Source organism: Mus caroli, unplaced genomic scaffold, assembly GCF_978045245.1.
Source record: "Mus caroli unplaced genomic scaffold, Mus_caroli_1 scaffold_1, whole genome shotgun sequence".
Classification (NCBI taxonomy): Eukaryota; Metazoa; Chordata; class Mammalia; order Rodentia; family Muridae; genus Mus; species Mus caroli.
This window is the reverse complement of record NW_028227256.1, coordinates 50,118,815-50,135,338: the sequence shown is the minus strand read 5'-3', so window position 1 is coordinate 50,135,338 and position 16,524 is coordinate 50,118,815. Positions and strand designations below refer to the sequence as shown.

At 38.5% G+C, this 16,524-nt stretch overlaps 1 protein-coding gene across 3 annotated transcripts in view; it reads right to left on the bottom strand.

Moving 5' to 3' along the window:
• Window positions 1-9,684: 9,684 nt before the first annotated feature.
• The window catches only part of Osgepl1 (O-sialoglycoprotein endopeptidase like 1), a 22,529-nt gene continuing 15,689 nt past the window's right edge, over window positions 9,685-16,524 (bottom strand). For all 3 annotated transcript variants that reach the window (XM_085837203.1, XM_021161384.3, XM_085837205.1), the window contains 5 exons: window positions 15,621-15,974; window positions 14,692-14,822; window positions 14,335-14,406; window positions 12,622-12,725; window positions 9,685-9,836 (listed from right to left, as the gene is read on the bottom strand). In XM_085837203.1, the coding sequence (XP_085693329.1) occupies window positions 12,647-12,725; window positions 14,335-14,406; window positions 14,692-14,822; window positions 15,621-15,974 (636 nt within the window). In that variant the 3' untranslated portion in view covers window positions 9,685-9,836; window positions 12,622-12,646. The remainder of the gene's footprint in view (window positions 9,837-12,621; window positions 12,726-14,334; window positions 14,407-14,691; window positions 14,823-15,620; window positions 15,975-16,524) is intronic.

Here is a 16,524-nt window from a genome sequence, read left to right as displayed (position 1 = left end):
CTGGGATTAGATCTTCTTTGAAGGTCTGATAGAACTCTGCACTAAACCCATCTGGTCCTGGGCTTTTTTTAGTTGGGAGACTATTAATGACTGCTTCTATTTCTTTGGGGGATATAGGGCTGTTTAGATCATTAACCTGATCTTGATTCAACTTTGGTACCTGGTATCTGTCTAGGAACTTCTCCATTTCATCCAGGTTCTCCAGTTTTGTTGAGTATAGCCTTTGGTAGAAGGATCTGATGGTGTTTTGGATGTCTTCAGGATCTGTTGTTATGTCTCCTTTTTCATTTCTGATTTTGTTAATTAGGATGCTTTCCCTGTGCCCTCTAGTGAGTCTGGCTAAGGGTTTATCTATCTTGTTGATTTTCTCAAAGAACCAGCTCCTTGATTGGTTGATTCTTTGAATAGTTTTTCTTGTTTCCACTTGGTTGATTTCACCCCTGAGTTTGATTATTTCCTGCCGTCTACTCCTCTTGGGTGAATTTGCTTCGTTTTGTTCTAGTACTTTTAGGTGTGTTGTCAAGCTGCTAATGTGTGCTCTCTCTAGTTTCCTTTTGGAGGCACTCAGAGCTATGAGTTTTCCTCTTAGAAATGCTTTCATTGTGTCCCAGAAGTTTGGGTATGTTGTGGCTTCATTTTCATTGAACTCTAAAAAGTCCTTAATTTCTTTATTTATTCCTTCCTTGACCAAGGTATCATTGAGAAGAGTGTTGTTCAGTTTCCACGTGAAGGTTGGCTTTCTATTATTTATTTTGTTATTGAAGATCAGCCTTAGTCCATGGTGATCTGATAGGATACATGGGACAATTTCAATATTTTTGTATCTGTTGAGGCCTGTTTTATGACCAATTATGTGGTCAATTTTGGAGAAGGTACCATGAGGTGCTGAGAAGAAGGTATATCCTTTTGTTTTAGGATAGAATGTTCTGTAGATATCTGCCAGATCCATTTGATTCATAATTTCTCTTAGTTTCTCTGTGTCCCTGTTTAGTTTCTGTTTCCATGATCTGTCCATTGGTGAAAGTGGTGTGTTGAAGTCTCCCACTATTATTGTATGAGGTGCAATGTGTGCTTTGAGATTTACTAAAGTTTCTTTAATGAATGTGGCTGCCTTTGTATTTGGAGCATAGATATTCAGGATTGATAGTTCCTCTTGGAGGATTTTACCTTTGATGAGTATGAAGTGTCCCTCCCTGTCTTTTTTAATGACTTTGGGTTGGAAGTCAATCTTATCAGATATTAGAATGGCTACTCCAGCTTGTTTCTTCATGCCATTTGCTTGGAAAATTGTTTTCCAGCCTTTCATTCTGAGGTAGTGTCTATCCTTTTCTCTGAGATGAGTTTCCTGTAAGCAGCACAATGTTGGGTCTTGTTTGTGTAGCCAGTTTGTTAGTCTATGTCTTTTTATCGGGGAGTTGAGTCCATTGATATTAAGAGATATTAAGGAAAAGTAATTGTTGTTTCCTGTTATTTTTGTTGTTAAAGTTGGCATTTTGTTCTTGTGGCTATCTTCTTTTAGATTTGTTGAGGGATTACCTTCCTGTTGTTTCTAGGGCGTGGTTCCTGTCCTTGTATTGGTTTTTTTCTGTTATTATCCTTTGAAGGGCTGGATTCGTGGAGAGATAATGTGTGAATTTGGTTTTGTCGTGGAATACTTTGGTTTCTCCATCTATGTTAATTGAGAGTTTGGCTGGGTATAGTAGCCTGGGCTGGAATTTGTGTTCTTTTAGTGTCTGTAAAACATCCGTCCAGGATCTTCTGGCTTTCATAGTCTCTGGTGAAAAATCTGGTGTAATTCTGATAGGCCTGCCTTTATATGTTACTTGGCCTTTTTCTCTTACTGCTTTTAGTATTCTATCTTTATTTAGAGCATTTGTTGTTCTGATTATTATGTGTCGGGAGGTATTTCTTTTCTGGTTCAGTCTATTTGGAGTTCTGTAGGCTTCTTGTATGTTCATGGGCATCTCTTTCTTTAGATTTGGGAAGTTTTCTTCTATAATTTTGTTGAAGATGTTTGCTGGTCCTTTGAGTTGAAAATCTTCATTCTCATCCACTCCTATTATCCGTAGGTTTGGTCTTCTCATTGTGTCCTGTATTTCTTGGATGTTTTGAGTTAGGATCTTTTTGCATTTTACATTTTCCTTGATTGTTGTGCCGATGTTCTCTATGGAATCTTCTGCACCTGAGATTCTCTCTTCCATCTCTTGTATTCTGTTGCTGATGCTGGTATATATGGTTCCAGATTTCTTTCCTAGGGTTTCTATCTCCAGTGTTGCCTCATTTTGGGTTTTCTTTATTGTGTCTACTTCCCTTTTTAGGTCTAGTATGGTTTTGTTCATTTCCATCATCTGTTTGGATGTGTTTTCCTGTTTTTCTGTAAGGACCTCTACCTGTTTGATTATGTTATCCTGTTTTTCTTTAAGGATTTGTAACTCTTTAGCAGTGTTCTCCTGCAATTCTTTAAGGGATTTTTGTGCTTCCTCTTTAGTGTCTTCTGCCTGTTTAGCATTGTTCTCCTGTATTTCTTTAAGTGTGTTATTAAAGTCCTTCTTGAACTCCTCTACCATCATCAGGAGATATGCTTTTAGATCCGTGTCTAGCTTTTCCGGTGTGTTGGGGTGCCCTGGACTGGGCGAAGTGGGGGTGCTGGGTTCTGATGATGGTGAGTGGTCTTGGTTTCTGTTAGTAAGATTATTACGTTTATCTTTCGCCATCTGGTAATCTCTGGGGTTAGTTGTTGTCGTTGTCACTGTTTAAAGATTGGAGCAGAAGCTGTGTTCCACTCACCAGCAGTCTCAAAATCCTGCGGCGGGGGTCGTGGGTAGCTGACGGTAGCCCGGTGCTGGTCCAGCCGGATGAGGCCTGTGGCCCTACTCAGGCCGGTTTCTGCTTCCCTAACTAATGCAGTCTCAGGTCCCGCGCAATTGGATTGGAGCAGAAGTTGTGTTCCACTCTCCAGAAGTCTTAAGATCCTGTGGCGGGTGTTATGGTTAGCTGGCGAGTGTCAGCCGACCCTGTGCTCCAGCTGCCCCGGTGCTTTTCTGACCGGAAGAGGCTTGTGGCCCTATGTAGGCCGGATTTCTCTCTCCCCAACCAGAGCAGTCTCAGGTCCCGCGTGATTGGACTGGAGCAGAAGCTGTGTTCCACTCACCAGCAGTCCCAAAATCCTGGGGCGGGGGTCGTGGGTAGCTGGCGGGTGTCAGGCAACCCTGCGCTCCAGCTACCCCGGCGCTGATCCCCAATAATCGTTTTTTAACAGCACTTGATATTGGAAACTGGAATGATAACTATATCTATTTTCAAGCCTTTTCTTCAATCAAGAGTTGAAACAGAGAGGGCAATGACAGCATTTCAAGTACATGGATCAATCCTAACATTTCACATCGGCAAGTATGGTGTTGTAGTGAACACTTCTTCATTGGGGATCTAGAAAAATGTTCATTAATTTACAAAATTTAGTACTTTGCATATTTGCCCCTCTACCTCATGAAACGTCCATTACTAGGATTTCTTTATATGGAATTTTTTTAGGTTACATTTGATGTCTATAACAACCTTGTGATGCCAGCAGGCAAGTGTCTTTATCACATCACGTTTAAAGAACTATGTAGAGAAACATGGCTGGGTTGAAAACAAGTGTAATTGTAGACTGTGAACTGATTACATGGCTTCTTGCATGTAATCTCATGGTGTCTCATGCTTTTCTTCAGAGCTTTTCTAACCTAAGCCTCATTAAGTACTTCTCTTGTAATTCAAGGACAACTGTTGCATGAACTGTAGAAAGAGTAATATGGCCCGTCATAGTCATTGTTGTGACCATTTTCGGGGTCAGAGGAAAGTAATGTATCCTGTGCTCTCTACCTCTCCATTTCTTCTATTGGAGTCCACCAATTATTCCCATGACTCATTAAAAATGTCCCCAAATCATAAATGATTAAGAAAATCTGAGTAGCAAATGTTCACCAACTCTATGTTTTGTCTGATTCTCTGTTGCATAGTTTCAAATTATGCTACCTGAAAATACTGAGCATCCATTTCTGCATAGAGCAATGGGCATGTACTCTGTGCACTGAAAAGGAACACAGTAACTCTCACCATGGCCTTTTCCTTTTCTAATTATTATTTCAAACTTTTAATGACTTTTTTTAGAGTATAAAGTGAGAATTCAATTATGCACTGACCATTGTGTCTCAAGAAATACATATAGGCTGGAGAGATGGCTCAGCAGCTAAGAGTACTGACTGCTCTTCCAAAGGTACTGAGTTCAAATCCCAGCAACCACATGGTGGTTCACAACCATCCGAAATGAGATCTGATGCTCTCTTCTGGGGTGTCTGAAGATAGCTACAGTGTACTTACATATAATAAATAAATAAAATAAAACAGGAGAAAGATAAAAGAGGAGAGAGAGAGAGAGAGAGAGAGAGAGAGAGAGAGAGAGAGAGAGAGAGAGAGAGAGAGAGAGAGAGATTAGCTGGGCATGGTGGTGCACGCCTTTAATCCCAGCACTCAGGAGGCAGAGGCAGGCAGATTTCTGAGTTCGAGGCCAGTCTGGTCTACAAAGTGAGTTCCAGGACAGCCAGGGCTACACAGAGAAACCCTGTCACACACACAAAAAAATATGGTGCACAGATACGGTTCAAGAAAAACACTCATATACTTAAATAAATAAAACCTTAATAACCCAAAAAGAGTGGATATATTTTGAAGCTTTGGAAGACAGAAAGCTTCCAGCTTTAAACACTTCTCCTTCTTATATAAATAAATCTGTGTAAGGCTTAGTATGTTCACAGAAATGCAGTCAACTACAGGGAACGATTATCCTGCATTTACATGGACATGTTTTCTTACTTCTTCATTTTGGTTGTGTAGCTCAAGTCTTTTACAGTGAAATGCACATGTGAACAATAAGCAATCTATCAGTTATCAGTTTTAGATAATATAAGAACGTTTCTTTGTTTTAATCCTAGGTAATTTAATAGCTAGCCTGGCTCACTCGAGGGCTGGGATTCCAGAGGCTTTTCTCTCACTGGGAGCAATCCAGCAGCTCTGCCACCACCTGTACTCAGGAAGCGAAGAGGTAAAAAGAAAAGGCTATTTGTAAAACGGAACGTGCTGCAAACAGTAAGAGGTGCTTCTCCCACACAAGAGGACACTTTTTCTTGGGATATTATGTAATTTATGACATCTACTCCAACATTTAAGCAGATTTTTACAAAAGCAGTATACAACAACTGTAATTAAACACTAAGGGGCTGGGGAGATGGTTCAAGATCATGTACTGCTGCTGTAGAGGACCCCAGTTTGGCTCCCAGCATCTATATCAGATGGGTCACAACTGCTTGTAACTCTAGTTACAGGGGATCCAATGCCCTTTTCTGGTCTCCACGGGAATGCACACACACACACACACACACACACACACACACACACTCTTTAAAAAGAAATTTCTTCCTGTTTCAGGTCACACAGCATGTTCCGGTGCCCTTTGCTACCTCACATACAATGCACATGCTTTCCGAATTCTGTTAACTGAGTGTAGGAATAAGCCGAACCAATTCCTGCGCATAACAAATAACATCAGTAAAAATGGAAAGATCAATCCTGCGTTCCTAAAGGAGTTTCAACTGCAGCAAAGGATGGGACTTCCCCTTAAGGTACTATGCCTTTATGGCCTTGTTGGATATCAATGGGAGGAGACCCTTAGTCCTCGGAAGGCTTAATGCCCCAGTGCAGGAGAATACCAGGGCGAGGAGGTGGGTGTGGGTGGATGGTGGAGCACATTCACAGAAGCAGGGAGAGGGAGGATGGGATAGGGGATTTCTGGAGGGGAAACTGGGACAGGGAATAACATTTGAAATGTAAATAAATAAAATATCCAATAAACAAAAAAGAAGTTTCAGAAGTGACATCATTAGTAAAGATCTTAGATTTTAAGGATCCACCATGTAAAACTCCCCCTTGAAATACATATCCTCTGTGTATCAAATATAAATTTATAAATTTAACCTTGAATGAATGTTCATTGCCAAAGCCCTGGTTTTATTTATTTTTGAATGCCGAATGTCCTTTTGTTTTTGTTTTATCAATCTCTGTATCAAACAGCAACAGGTTTCCGTTTAAAGCTTACTCTTAAGTATCAAACATTTTTCCTCATTTTAAGTGCATTACTCCATCAAGGAAAAATAGTAAAATTCACTTTGTCTCGTTATAACCTAAGTCTTTTAAAATGGGAATTGCAAAATAAATAAATAAATAAATAAATAAAAACTTACTGTGAACTATTTTCTCTGCTTCTACATACAGAGCTGAATTATGAGTCTTTCCAGGTAGGAAGGCATTCATATATAGGAAAATATTTACTCACAATATATTATTATTATTATTATTATTATACAAGAAGGGAATCATATCTAATAGTATTTTATGACCATATAAAGTAATTTTATGTAGAAAAAAGATAGTCTATTTTAAGAATCCTTTAATAACTGAAAATCTAAAACCACAATCTGAACATTAATTGTGGTAACTTACAAGTTAATTTTATTCTTTTATAAATTTAATTTAGTACAAATTGTTGCAGTATATCTCCATCCCAAATATGCCCTGGCAATGAAAGCACAACACAGTTAATATGATTATATGCTGTGCGCCTAGATTGGGCAGATCTACCACTACACTACCATCTTCCACATCTATGAGACCCGTTGTGGTTCTTTTTCTTCTTTCTTCTTTCTTCTTCCTCTTCCTCTTCTTCCTCCTCCTCTTCTTCTTTCTCCTTTGCATCCTCTTCTTCCATTTTATCCTTCTCTCTTCCCATGTTCTGCTCCACCTTCCCTTTTATCTGCCCAATCATCAGCTCTCCTTTATTTTACAAATTAAGGTGGGAAGCAGGTTTACAGGAAATCACCTGAGTGCTGACTCATTCCTTGTTCACAACCACTCACAGGAGAACGGAATTAACATCAAATATAATTAGTTCCAGGGCTATCCACAACAACAAATGATTTATACTTTGTAGCCAGTCATTCCCACACCTCTGATGGAAATGGAAAATGTGTTCCTGTTCAATTCAGTTTTTCTCAAAATTCAGTATGAGTCCCATCTTAGGGTTTCTATTCCTGTAAAGAAACATCATGAAATATTTCATTGGGGCTGGCTTATAGTTCAGAGGTTTAGTCTATTATTGTTGTGGAAGGAAGCATGGCAGTGTGCAGGTAGACATGCTGCTGGAGACAGGACTGCCCCAGACATAGTGCTGGAGACAGAGCTTAGAGTTCTACAACTTGAACCACAGGCAGCAGAAATGACTATGTTTAGCTTGAGGCTTAGCTTGAACATTTAAGACCTCAAAGCCTGCCCCCACAGTGACACACTTCCTCCAACAAAGCCACACCTCCTAATACAGCCATTCTCTGAGACAAGCATTCACACATATAAGACTATGTCATTCCTTTTCAAACCATACCTTCTTCCCATCACTTCAAACATAATGTTCCATTTTAGTTATATTTAATATTTGCAATGACTAAGTGATAAGGTAGCTGTAGGCAGCATACATGCAATTTTATACATGTATGACATAGATCATTAAGGCCCCTGAACATGGAACCTGGAATATTTATTTATTCATGGTTTTCTGGGTATACTATGTCTTCATTTATTTTATTATTTGATATTCTGCCCCCTTTTAGCCTGGAGAGGAATGGAGGACCACCTGTAATTTCTGTCTTTAAAAAAGGTAATTAATTTTTCTTTTATTTCTTTAATGCCTGCTAGTCCTGGCACTCTGTAATTCTGTTTTAGGGTTTCTATTGCTGTGATAAAACACCATGAATAAGGGCAACTTGGGGCGAAAGGGTTTATTTCAACTTAAAGCTTATAGCTCATCAGCCAGAAAAAAACAGGGCTAGATTTTGAGGCATGGACATGAGTTAATTGCTGGATTACTCTGTCTCCTTTTTTATATACCCCAGGACCTAGCCAGGGGTAACACCAGCAACATAGGGCAGGACCCTCCCACACCAATCATAAATCAAGACAACGCCCACAGGCTTGCCTACAGGCCAGAGTTACGAAAGCACTTTCTTAATTGGTGGTACCATTTTCTCAGTTGTGTCTAGGTTTGTGTCAATACAACACAAACCAACCAGCACATGATATCTTTAAAAATTCAAAATGTGGAGACAACCCTCTAGAGAGCATACCTTTAAGCTTCTGTTTTGTATCTATACAGACAGAAGACACATTCTTCATTTAATGTCTTCCCTACTGTTATCAGTAGCCAAAGATTTTTCTGGCAGGATGGCACAGTTGCTAAAAGTACTTGCCAACAAGCCTAATCACCCAAGCTTGATCCTCAGAACCTATATGTTGGGAGAGAACTAATTCCTACAAGTTGTCTGTTAAGTCTGCCCTCCACATACGTGTTCTGATACATGTATACACACAACATTTTAAAAAGATCTTTCTGTTATCGTCAAGTAAAACACAAATAAGGCACCATCTGTGCCTTAAACAATTGTACATTGTTGTAAAATTTCATGTATAATTATCTAAAAATTCTTAGACTAAAGGCCACACTGTTTTCATTGATACTTGATAGCTCTGACTCAGTAGTTGAAAGTTGGGTAGTATGAGGAAATCAGAATTTAGATCTTACAATATTATTCATTCCTTTCTATTTTAATTTTTAAAACACATTTGAATTTCATGGGGGGAGGGGAGACATATGTCTGAGTGCAGATGCCCAAGAGGCCAGAGGCCAGAATCCAGTAGAGATGAAGTTCCAGGAAGTTGTGCCCTGCTTGATGTGGGTGCTGGGTACTGACCATCAGTTCTCTGCAGGAGCACTGTATGCTCTTAGTGGCTAAGCCACCTCTCCAGGACCTTATTAGGTACTGAATAGGGAATAAACATGGGTTACGTATTGTAATGCACATGCTTATTAATCTGCTAGCCTTAGAAAAGGGCCAATGACAGTGTATGTTGTCCTAGAATAAACATCTATGACATAACCAGTAAGAAAGCAGGAACTGTAAGAAGAATGCAGGACTGGGGGACGGTCCAGTGCTTAAGAACAACTACTGATCTTTTTTAGAAGGCCCGAGTTTAATTTGCAGCATCCATATACAGCTCACAGCTTCCTGTAATTCCAGCTCTGGGGGATGTGATACCCTTGTCTAGCCTCAGTGCTCCCCCTCCTCTTTCCTACACATACATGAAATTCCTTAAAAAAAAAAAGAGAGAGAGAAAATGAATGTTTATTCAAGAGTATCTGTAGAAAGCTGGTACATGTTTTAGTTAGGCAAAGAAAATAAGTAATCAGACTATATTTAGGGCACTTGATTTGAGAGATGTTTAAGTGCAGCCTTCTTACTTCCAGGGAAAGAGCACCGACAGAAAGCAAGACCTAAAATCCAACCAAGAGATTCCCTGACTTTATTACCTCCAGTGACTAACGTCAAGGAGCTCTTCAGAACAACACACAAGGCCAGTATTTCCCACAACATTTTTTTATTTCTATCTGGAGTTTCATCAGATATCATAAATGTATCAAGACCAAGAATAGTGTTTTTGAACAAACTTGGGAAAGATGAACAGAACGCCAACCCAGACCCTGTAGAAAGCCAATAATTAAAAACAAAAAACAAAAAACATTTGAAACACGAAATGATTCTTGACTTTTTTTTTTTCCAAAACATACTGTTTATTGTGGTAAAATACACAGCATCTTCAGGGGATGGCATTTGTGTTGTTCGAATGGACGTTGTTTGTACTGAGTAGGTTTTCTTCCCAGAGTTTCATATGGAATTGAATTGCATGTCAGTTATTGCCTGAAAAAAAAGTAGAATTTATATATAGAATGCTTGTACTTATACCTATATTTATCAACTGTCATGAGTAGAATAATACATATTATATTTGTGTGTATCTATATATCCATAATATGTTTCAAGAGTTAGAAACATTATGAGTTGGTATGCTTAGTTAAAAGCCCACATATTAACACTTAATACAACACCTAAGCTGTCAAATAATAAGTATTTTAAATGTGTGTAACATCTGTAAAACCACGAAATGTACAATGTCTAAGTACTCATAGTAGCATCTGAAATCACTACTCTTAAGGTACACAGGGAGTATCATTAAAACATATGAAAACTAGAGTTGTCCCGTTATCTATAGGAAGTAACCTTGCTTTGATCTGGAAAACAAATAAAATAAAATCCCTCAACAAACCAGAATTTAAAAGAAAGAAAGAACACAAAATATACAACCACACCAAAAACCACAGGACACAAGCAAAAGACAAGTAAAACCAAAAAATGCCTAAACAAGGGCATGAGGCCTACCTACCCTTATATGAGGTTTATATATCCAGTAAGACTCCACTGGAGAAAAATTGTTTGTTGCAAGTGGATGTCAGTTAAGACAGCTTCTTGGTTAGAGATGGGAGTTTATGTTCACTTTCATATCTCAGGACTGTGGCCCCATCTGGCTTGAACCTGTGCAGGCCCTACACGTGCTGCCACATCCCTGAGGTTATAGATATGTGCATCAGTCCTGTTGCATCTGGAGGCCACTGTTTCCATACCTGCTGGCTCTTACAAATGTTCTGCCTTGCCTTTGGCATAGCTTCTAGAACCTTAAGTGGAGGATGTTCTTAACTCTTAAAAAATTATTTTTTATCACTCTGTTGTTTCCTTTTAAGATTATAGACAAGAAAAGCCTCAAGATAACATCCCAAGCTTTATCAGTGGAACCGGACCTTTAGCCAAGGACCTGGGAGATTCATGCAAGAGGTTTGCTAAGACTCAATCCAGTGTGAGCTAGACATGCCTGAGCCACAGAGTGAGACTCTGTCTCAAATGAATATATTCATAATATATACTTCAGTAAATTTTCTTCCATAATTTATGTGTACTGATTGTAGTATCCATAGGAAAATATCTGTTAATTCATAATCACATACGAAATGCAAATCCAAATGTAAGGTGTGAGTTCATGAGCTAGTTGTTGCATTTACTTATTATTTCTTCACCCTCACCCTGTCATTCAACAGCCATCTAACAACCAAGAATACAAATCACCCTCATCCTGTCATCCAACAGCCATCTAATGACCAAGAATACAAAGGCTATTTCCAGATGCTCTATTTTAAAAAGGAAAATAGGAGATCATAACAAAGTTGAACAAAAAAATTACTTATGGAACTCTCTGAGAAGAAAGTTAGGTTAAATCAGGACTAAGACTAGAAATGTTCCCATTCTAATCAAGAATGATGGGTACATAGCTGTAATTCTACTGTTGAAATGCTGAGGCAGAAGGATCCAGAGAGTTGAAGGTCAGCATGCTATAAAGTGAGTCACCTGAAGAAGGCTTTGTTCTATGCTAAATTTTTATCTTTACTTTATGGCTTTTCAATAAAACCTGTTACCAGAGATAAGAAAGTGCACACAATTAACAAATTATTTGAGTGCAGAGGGCATAATATGAACCTCTAGTGGCAAGAAAATGAAGATCATTCTTTTTAAAATTTACTTTTTGTATTCCACATGTGTGCCTGGTGCCTGTGGAGGTCAGAAAAGGGTGTTGGATTCCCTGGAACTGGAGTTATGGATAGTTGTGAGCTGCCATGCGGGTGCTGGGTCCTCTACAAGAACAAGAAGTACTCTTAACAACCAAGTCATCTCCCTCGCCCAAGTAGCTCTGTACTTCGAGCCCCAAACAGGATGTAGTTACTTTACTCAGAAAAATAATCAATGGTAAACTTAGTGTCTGCAGTACCAAGTTTCAAACAAAATTATCCAAACAAACCTTTCTTATCTCATTTATTTTCATCTTAGTAAATATAATTAAATACATTAAAGAAGTCAGTGTATTGTAGTAGTCAAAAGCTAGCTTCCATTCTTCTTATTTGAGAAATGGGGAAACGATATCAAATCCATGATAAGAGGCCGGGAATGAAAATAACTACTACATTTTCCCTGAGGATTTTCTTTCTTCATCTGCCAACATTAGTAAATCCGTCGCCCTTTGGTTTCATCGTTCTTTTTTTGTTTTTTAATTATGAAAAAGCCATTCTTTCATTCTTTTGCAAAACTGTAACATGCAATTATTGTCTGTGGGAAGAAAAGGAACCCTTTTTTTTTTTTTTTTAAGAGTCTTGGCCTTGGGCTTAGAGAGAGAACTCAGTAGGTAAAGGGCTTGCCTTACAACTATGACCCCAAGTTCAATCCCCAGAAACTACGTGCCATTGGCGGCATGGGGCATGGCAGTGTAACCTTACAATCCCAGTGATGGGGCAGTGGAGATGGAGGATTCCTGAGCTTCCCGGGGCTCCCTGTGCAGTCTCTCCCAGTGTTATTGGCAAAGCTCCAAGACAACGAGAAGCCTGGACTCAAAGGAGGTTAGACAGCATCCTGAATGTGATGCTTGGATTGTGAACCACTCCCTGCTACCATGCACACACATACACTGGTGCACATGCACACCCACATGCCCCTACAGGACTATGTATATACACACACAAATATAACGATTTGATGCCTAATGAACATATTTAACATAATTTGATGCCAATACCTTAAAACTTAACTTTATTGTTTAAAATATTACCTGTAGAGACCTTTAAAATCACAAATCAAAGTGCCATTTTTAATCGTGGTACTTTTATGGCAGCTTCTGCAACTTCTCTGGATATGTCTACTCCAAGAGGACATCTGTATAAAAATCAGAGGACACATGACTTTATACTTGCTTTACAACCCATCCCGACTTGTACACATTACCTGCTTGCAGTTTGGACAACATTAGGAATAATGGAGAGTCAGCCCAGGTGGTTACTCTTCCCCATACACAAACCTGAACAATGCAGAACAATGCCTCATTCTTAAGGAACCTTAATTTTGAGGTATACTTGCAAGTCATACTGCTCAAAAGTACTGTAAATTAGTAAGCTTAAATCAAAATGAATGCTGGGCCCATGTAGTTAGTTCAATGGTACAGTGTAAGTTTAGGCACATGTAAAGCCTTGGATTTCACAAACTATCAAACAACAAAAATACAAATGGAAAAAAATCCTTAAAATGAAATATAAACAACAACAAAAGATGTCATAGACAATAAAGGTCAAAATGGTAACAGTATTTTAACAGAAAATATCAAGTCTTGGCTTGTTTATATTTTCAGAGGTCCCTTGGTCTCCATTACTTTTCAGAGTTCACAAGCTGGTCTGTCCGTTTCAACTTTCCCTTGCACTTTTAGACTGGAGAGCTTTTTACCTCTCATTCATGTTGTCTAGTCTTCCTCAGTAAGGAAAAGCAAAATCGCAGATTTCCACTTTTTTATGATATTGCTCAAGGTAAGACTTTAAGCTGACCACAGCTGGACAGAGCCTTGACACGGCCACAAGGGGGACAACTGGACCAGGCAGTATTATCTGAGGTTAAGCTGCCATGTTAAGTGATTCCTTGAGATACTGCCCTAAACTCTAGTTATCCACAATCCACATTAACAATGCTCCTGCAGCACAACTCTCTGGTGCTGACAAGTTCAAAATAACAGAAAGAACAATGTTCAAATATAACCATGTCAAGTTATGAAACATAATTGTCCTATATTATTCCCAGACAAAATTGGACAGAATTTGATACCAAATTAAGAAACTTTGCTCTTGGAACTATGGTTTGAGAGGAAATAAGGCTTAGAGTGAACAGCTGCCTTCTGGCTTATTCTCATCTATCCTGTAGGATCAGGTCTGTAACCCCGTCTCTTATCTGGATGTTATCTTCATGGCTCCCTTAAGTCTGCTAATACACCTACTGTCCATAGATATGTCAAGAATTACAAAAGTACTGCTCATGGAGATGGTTTCTTTTCTTTGTGTATGTGTGTAGACTTGACTGTATGCACGAACACTATCTGTACGTGGCCGTGGAGGTCAGGATGCTGATCCCCTAGAACTGGAGTTAAGTGTAGCCGTGAGCCACTGTGCGGGTACTGGAAACAGAATCTTACAGTAAGAGCAGGAAGAACTCTTAACTACTAAGCCATCTCTCCAGCCCTGAAATGTGTTCTTTTCTGATAAGAAATAAAACAATATATCATCTTTATTTATGACCTGCAGAGATAAGCCATAACTCATATAGCTTGTTAACATTTTTATAATTTGGATCTGTAGCAGGAATATTTATCAATTATTTCTCAACTACGTTCATGAAACCCAATAATCTTCCTTAAAGTACCACCAGAACGTCAACAAAAACTTCATACATATAAAAAATACTCATCTATCTCTTTTATAGTTTGTATAAATGTGATACTACATACTTTGGCTCATATCGGATGTCTTCTACATCATGTAAAATGCCCAAGCCAGCACGTAATCGTTCAATTCCATTCCTAAATGATAAAAATCATTGAAACAACATAAGGTTTTTTGTTTGTTTGCTTGTTTGTTTGTTTTTTTGACACAGGGTTTCTCTGTATAGTTCTGGCTGTCCTGGAACTCACTTTGTAGACCAGGCTGTCCTCGAACTCAGAAATCTGCCTGCCTCTGCCTCTGCTGGAATTAAAGGCGTGCGCCACCATGCCCGGCTCAACATAAGGTTTAAGGAAAGGAAATTTAGGAGCTGCTAATGACTATTTTTAGGATAACAACTAAATCCCATATATCCTGTGGTTTACCATGCAATCATGATGCCATTGTCAGTGCACAGTCTTGGAGGGGGACACAACAACGTGCACTGTGTTGCATTTGCGACAATTTCCAATGCTTTTCGGATGTACAAGTTACTTGCAACACCTCCAGATACAACCTGAAAATAGTGGGACAATGAGTATTAACAGCTGTCACATAGAGATATAAACCAAGCTGTTATCTAAACTCAGGGAACAAAACCAGCTTCACCCAACAAGAAACTATGACATTTGGGGTTAATGTAATAAGGGATATATTTGCATAATAGAAATTTGCAGATAGTAATCACAGTTTCAATGCCAGCATGTATTCATTGCTAGCATTTAAAGGTATTTTTTATTATTAGAAAGTGTCCCTGCAACATTTGCAATCATAATATACCAATATTTTAGACTGCATTTTGTGCTTTATTGTTAGTCATTGAGCTACTCAGCTCTTAAGAAACCATTATCTTTAACACTCATTTTTAATATTCCATTTTCAAATTCCCAAATTTATACATTTCATTAGTTTATAATTTTCAAAGTAAGATTTAAGACCTATTATGTAGGAAGGATATCAAGACTTGTAAGCACATTTAAAGAGATTTAATTAAAAGATGGGAGATGGTAGCCTACCTTAATAAAAATAGTAACCACAATGGTTATTGTGGTTTCTTTTTATACAGAAAGTACAATAAAATTCAGAGAGAAATGTAGCCTGGGATTTTTTTAGTACAGGCTGTAGATATGCCCCATAAAGATGTTATGTTTATATTCACAGTGATTATACATTGTTTTTATTCTGTATTGTTCCATGCTGTCTGTATGAGACACAAGGACCAATTCATTCTAAATATGAAGTCAACTAGATTCTTGGGGGTAAAAAACAGACTGGAAAGTATACTATTACTACCAGGGGAGAGGACAAAGCTTACTAGTACTGCGTTAGCTGGAGATAGCAAATTTTTCTGCTTGCAAAACAGAATAGCACGATGTGTTCTTTTCGCAAGGTGGCACGCTGTTGCATGCTGTACCGCAGCGGCAATGTCTGCAGCTGATGACAGGATTTGCCCCTTCTCAATGCCTTCTTCTTTTTCCTTGTGTGTTATTAGCTTATCAGTAACATGTTGAAGTCCCGTAAAAGAAAAATCGCAATTCTTAGCATTCTGCATAGGTGGATTGATAGTAAAATGGAATCGATTTCCTTCTTTGGCCAAATGTTCTATAGCTTTTCCACCACTCATTGTAGAACATTCTGGATGTTTGATTAAAGAAAGTCTTCTTGCCACCTATTAAAAACAAGCATTTAAAGTTTTTTTCATAAAATATATTTTGACTGCAAATTATTAAGAAAAAGATAACCCACTATTGACCAAGTCAGTTTCAAACCAGAAGAGATATAGGGATGGTTCAAAATATGCAAGCCAATACACGTAATAAGTAACATTAAGAAAATAAGGACATAACATATGAGCCATAGGCTACACATTTTAAAACTGTAAGATATAAAGATAATGAATAAAAAAATTCCTTCTAAAATCCTGAATGAATCCAGAGCATCTGCTCATTTCAGGAACCATGCAACTCCTCTCTGCAATAAACTGACCAGCAGGGTCCAAGTACTGCTTCCCTAGACTCTCTTGTACAGGGACTGGAAAATTAAAGTGGAGATGGTTATTTAATGCTGAACTTTGAAAATAAGAATCTGTCTGGGTGGGCAAAGGGCAGCCTGGTCTGCAGAGCAAGATACAGGACAGCCAAGACTAAACGGAGAAACTTACTTCCAAAAACCAAATAAACAAATGAGCAAACAAGTAAATTACCTATTTTTTCCCTCTA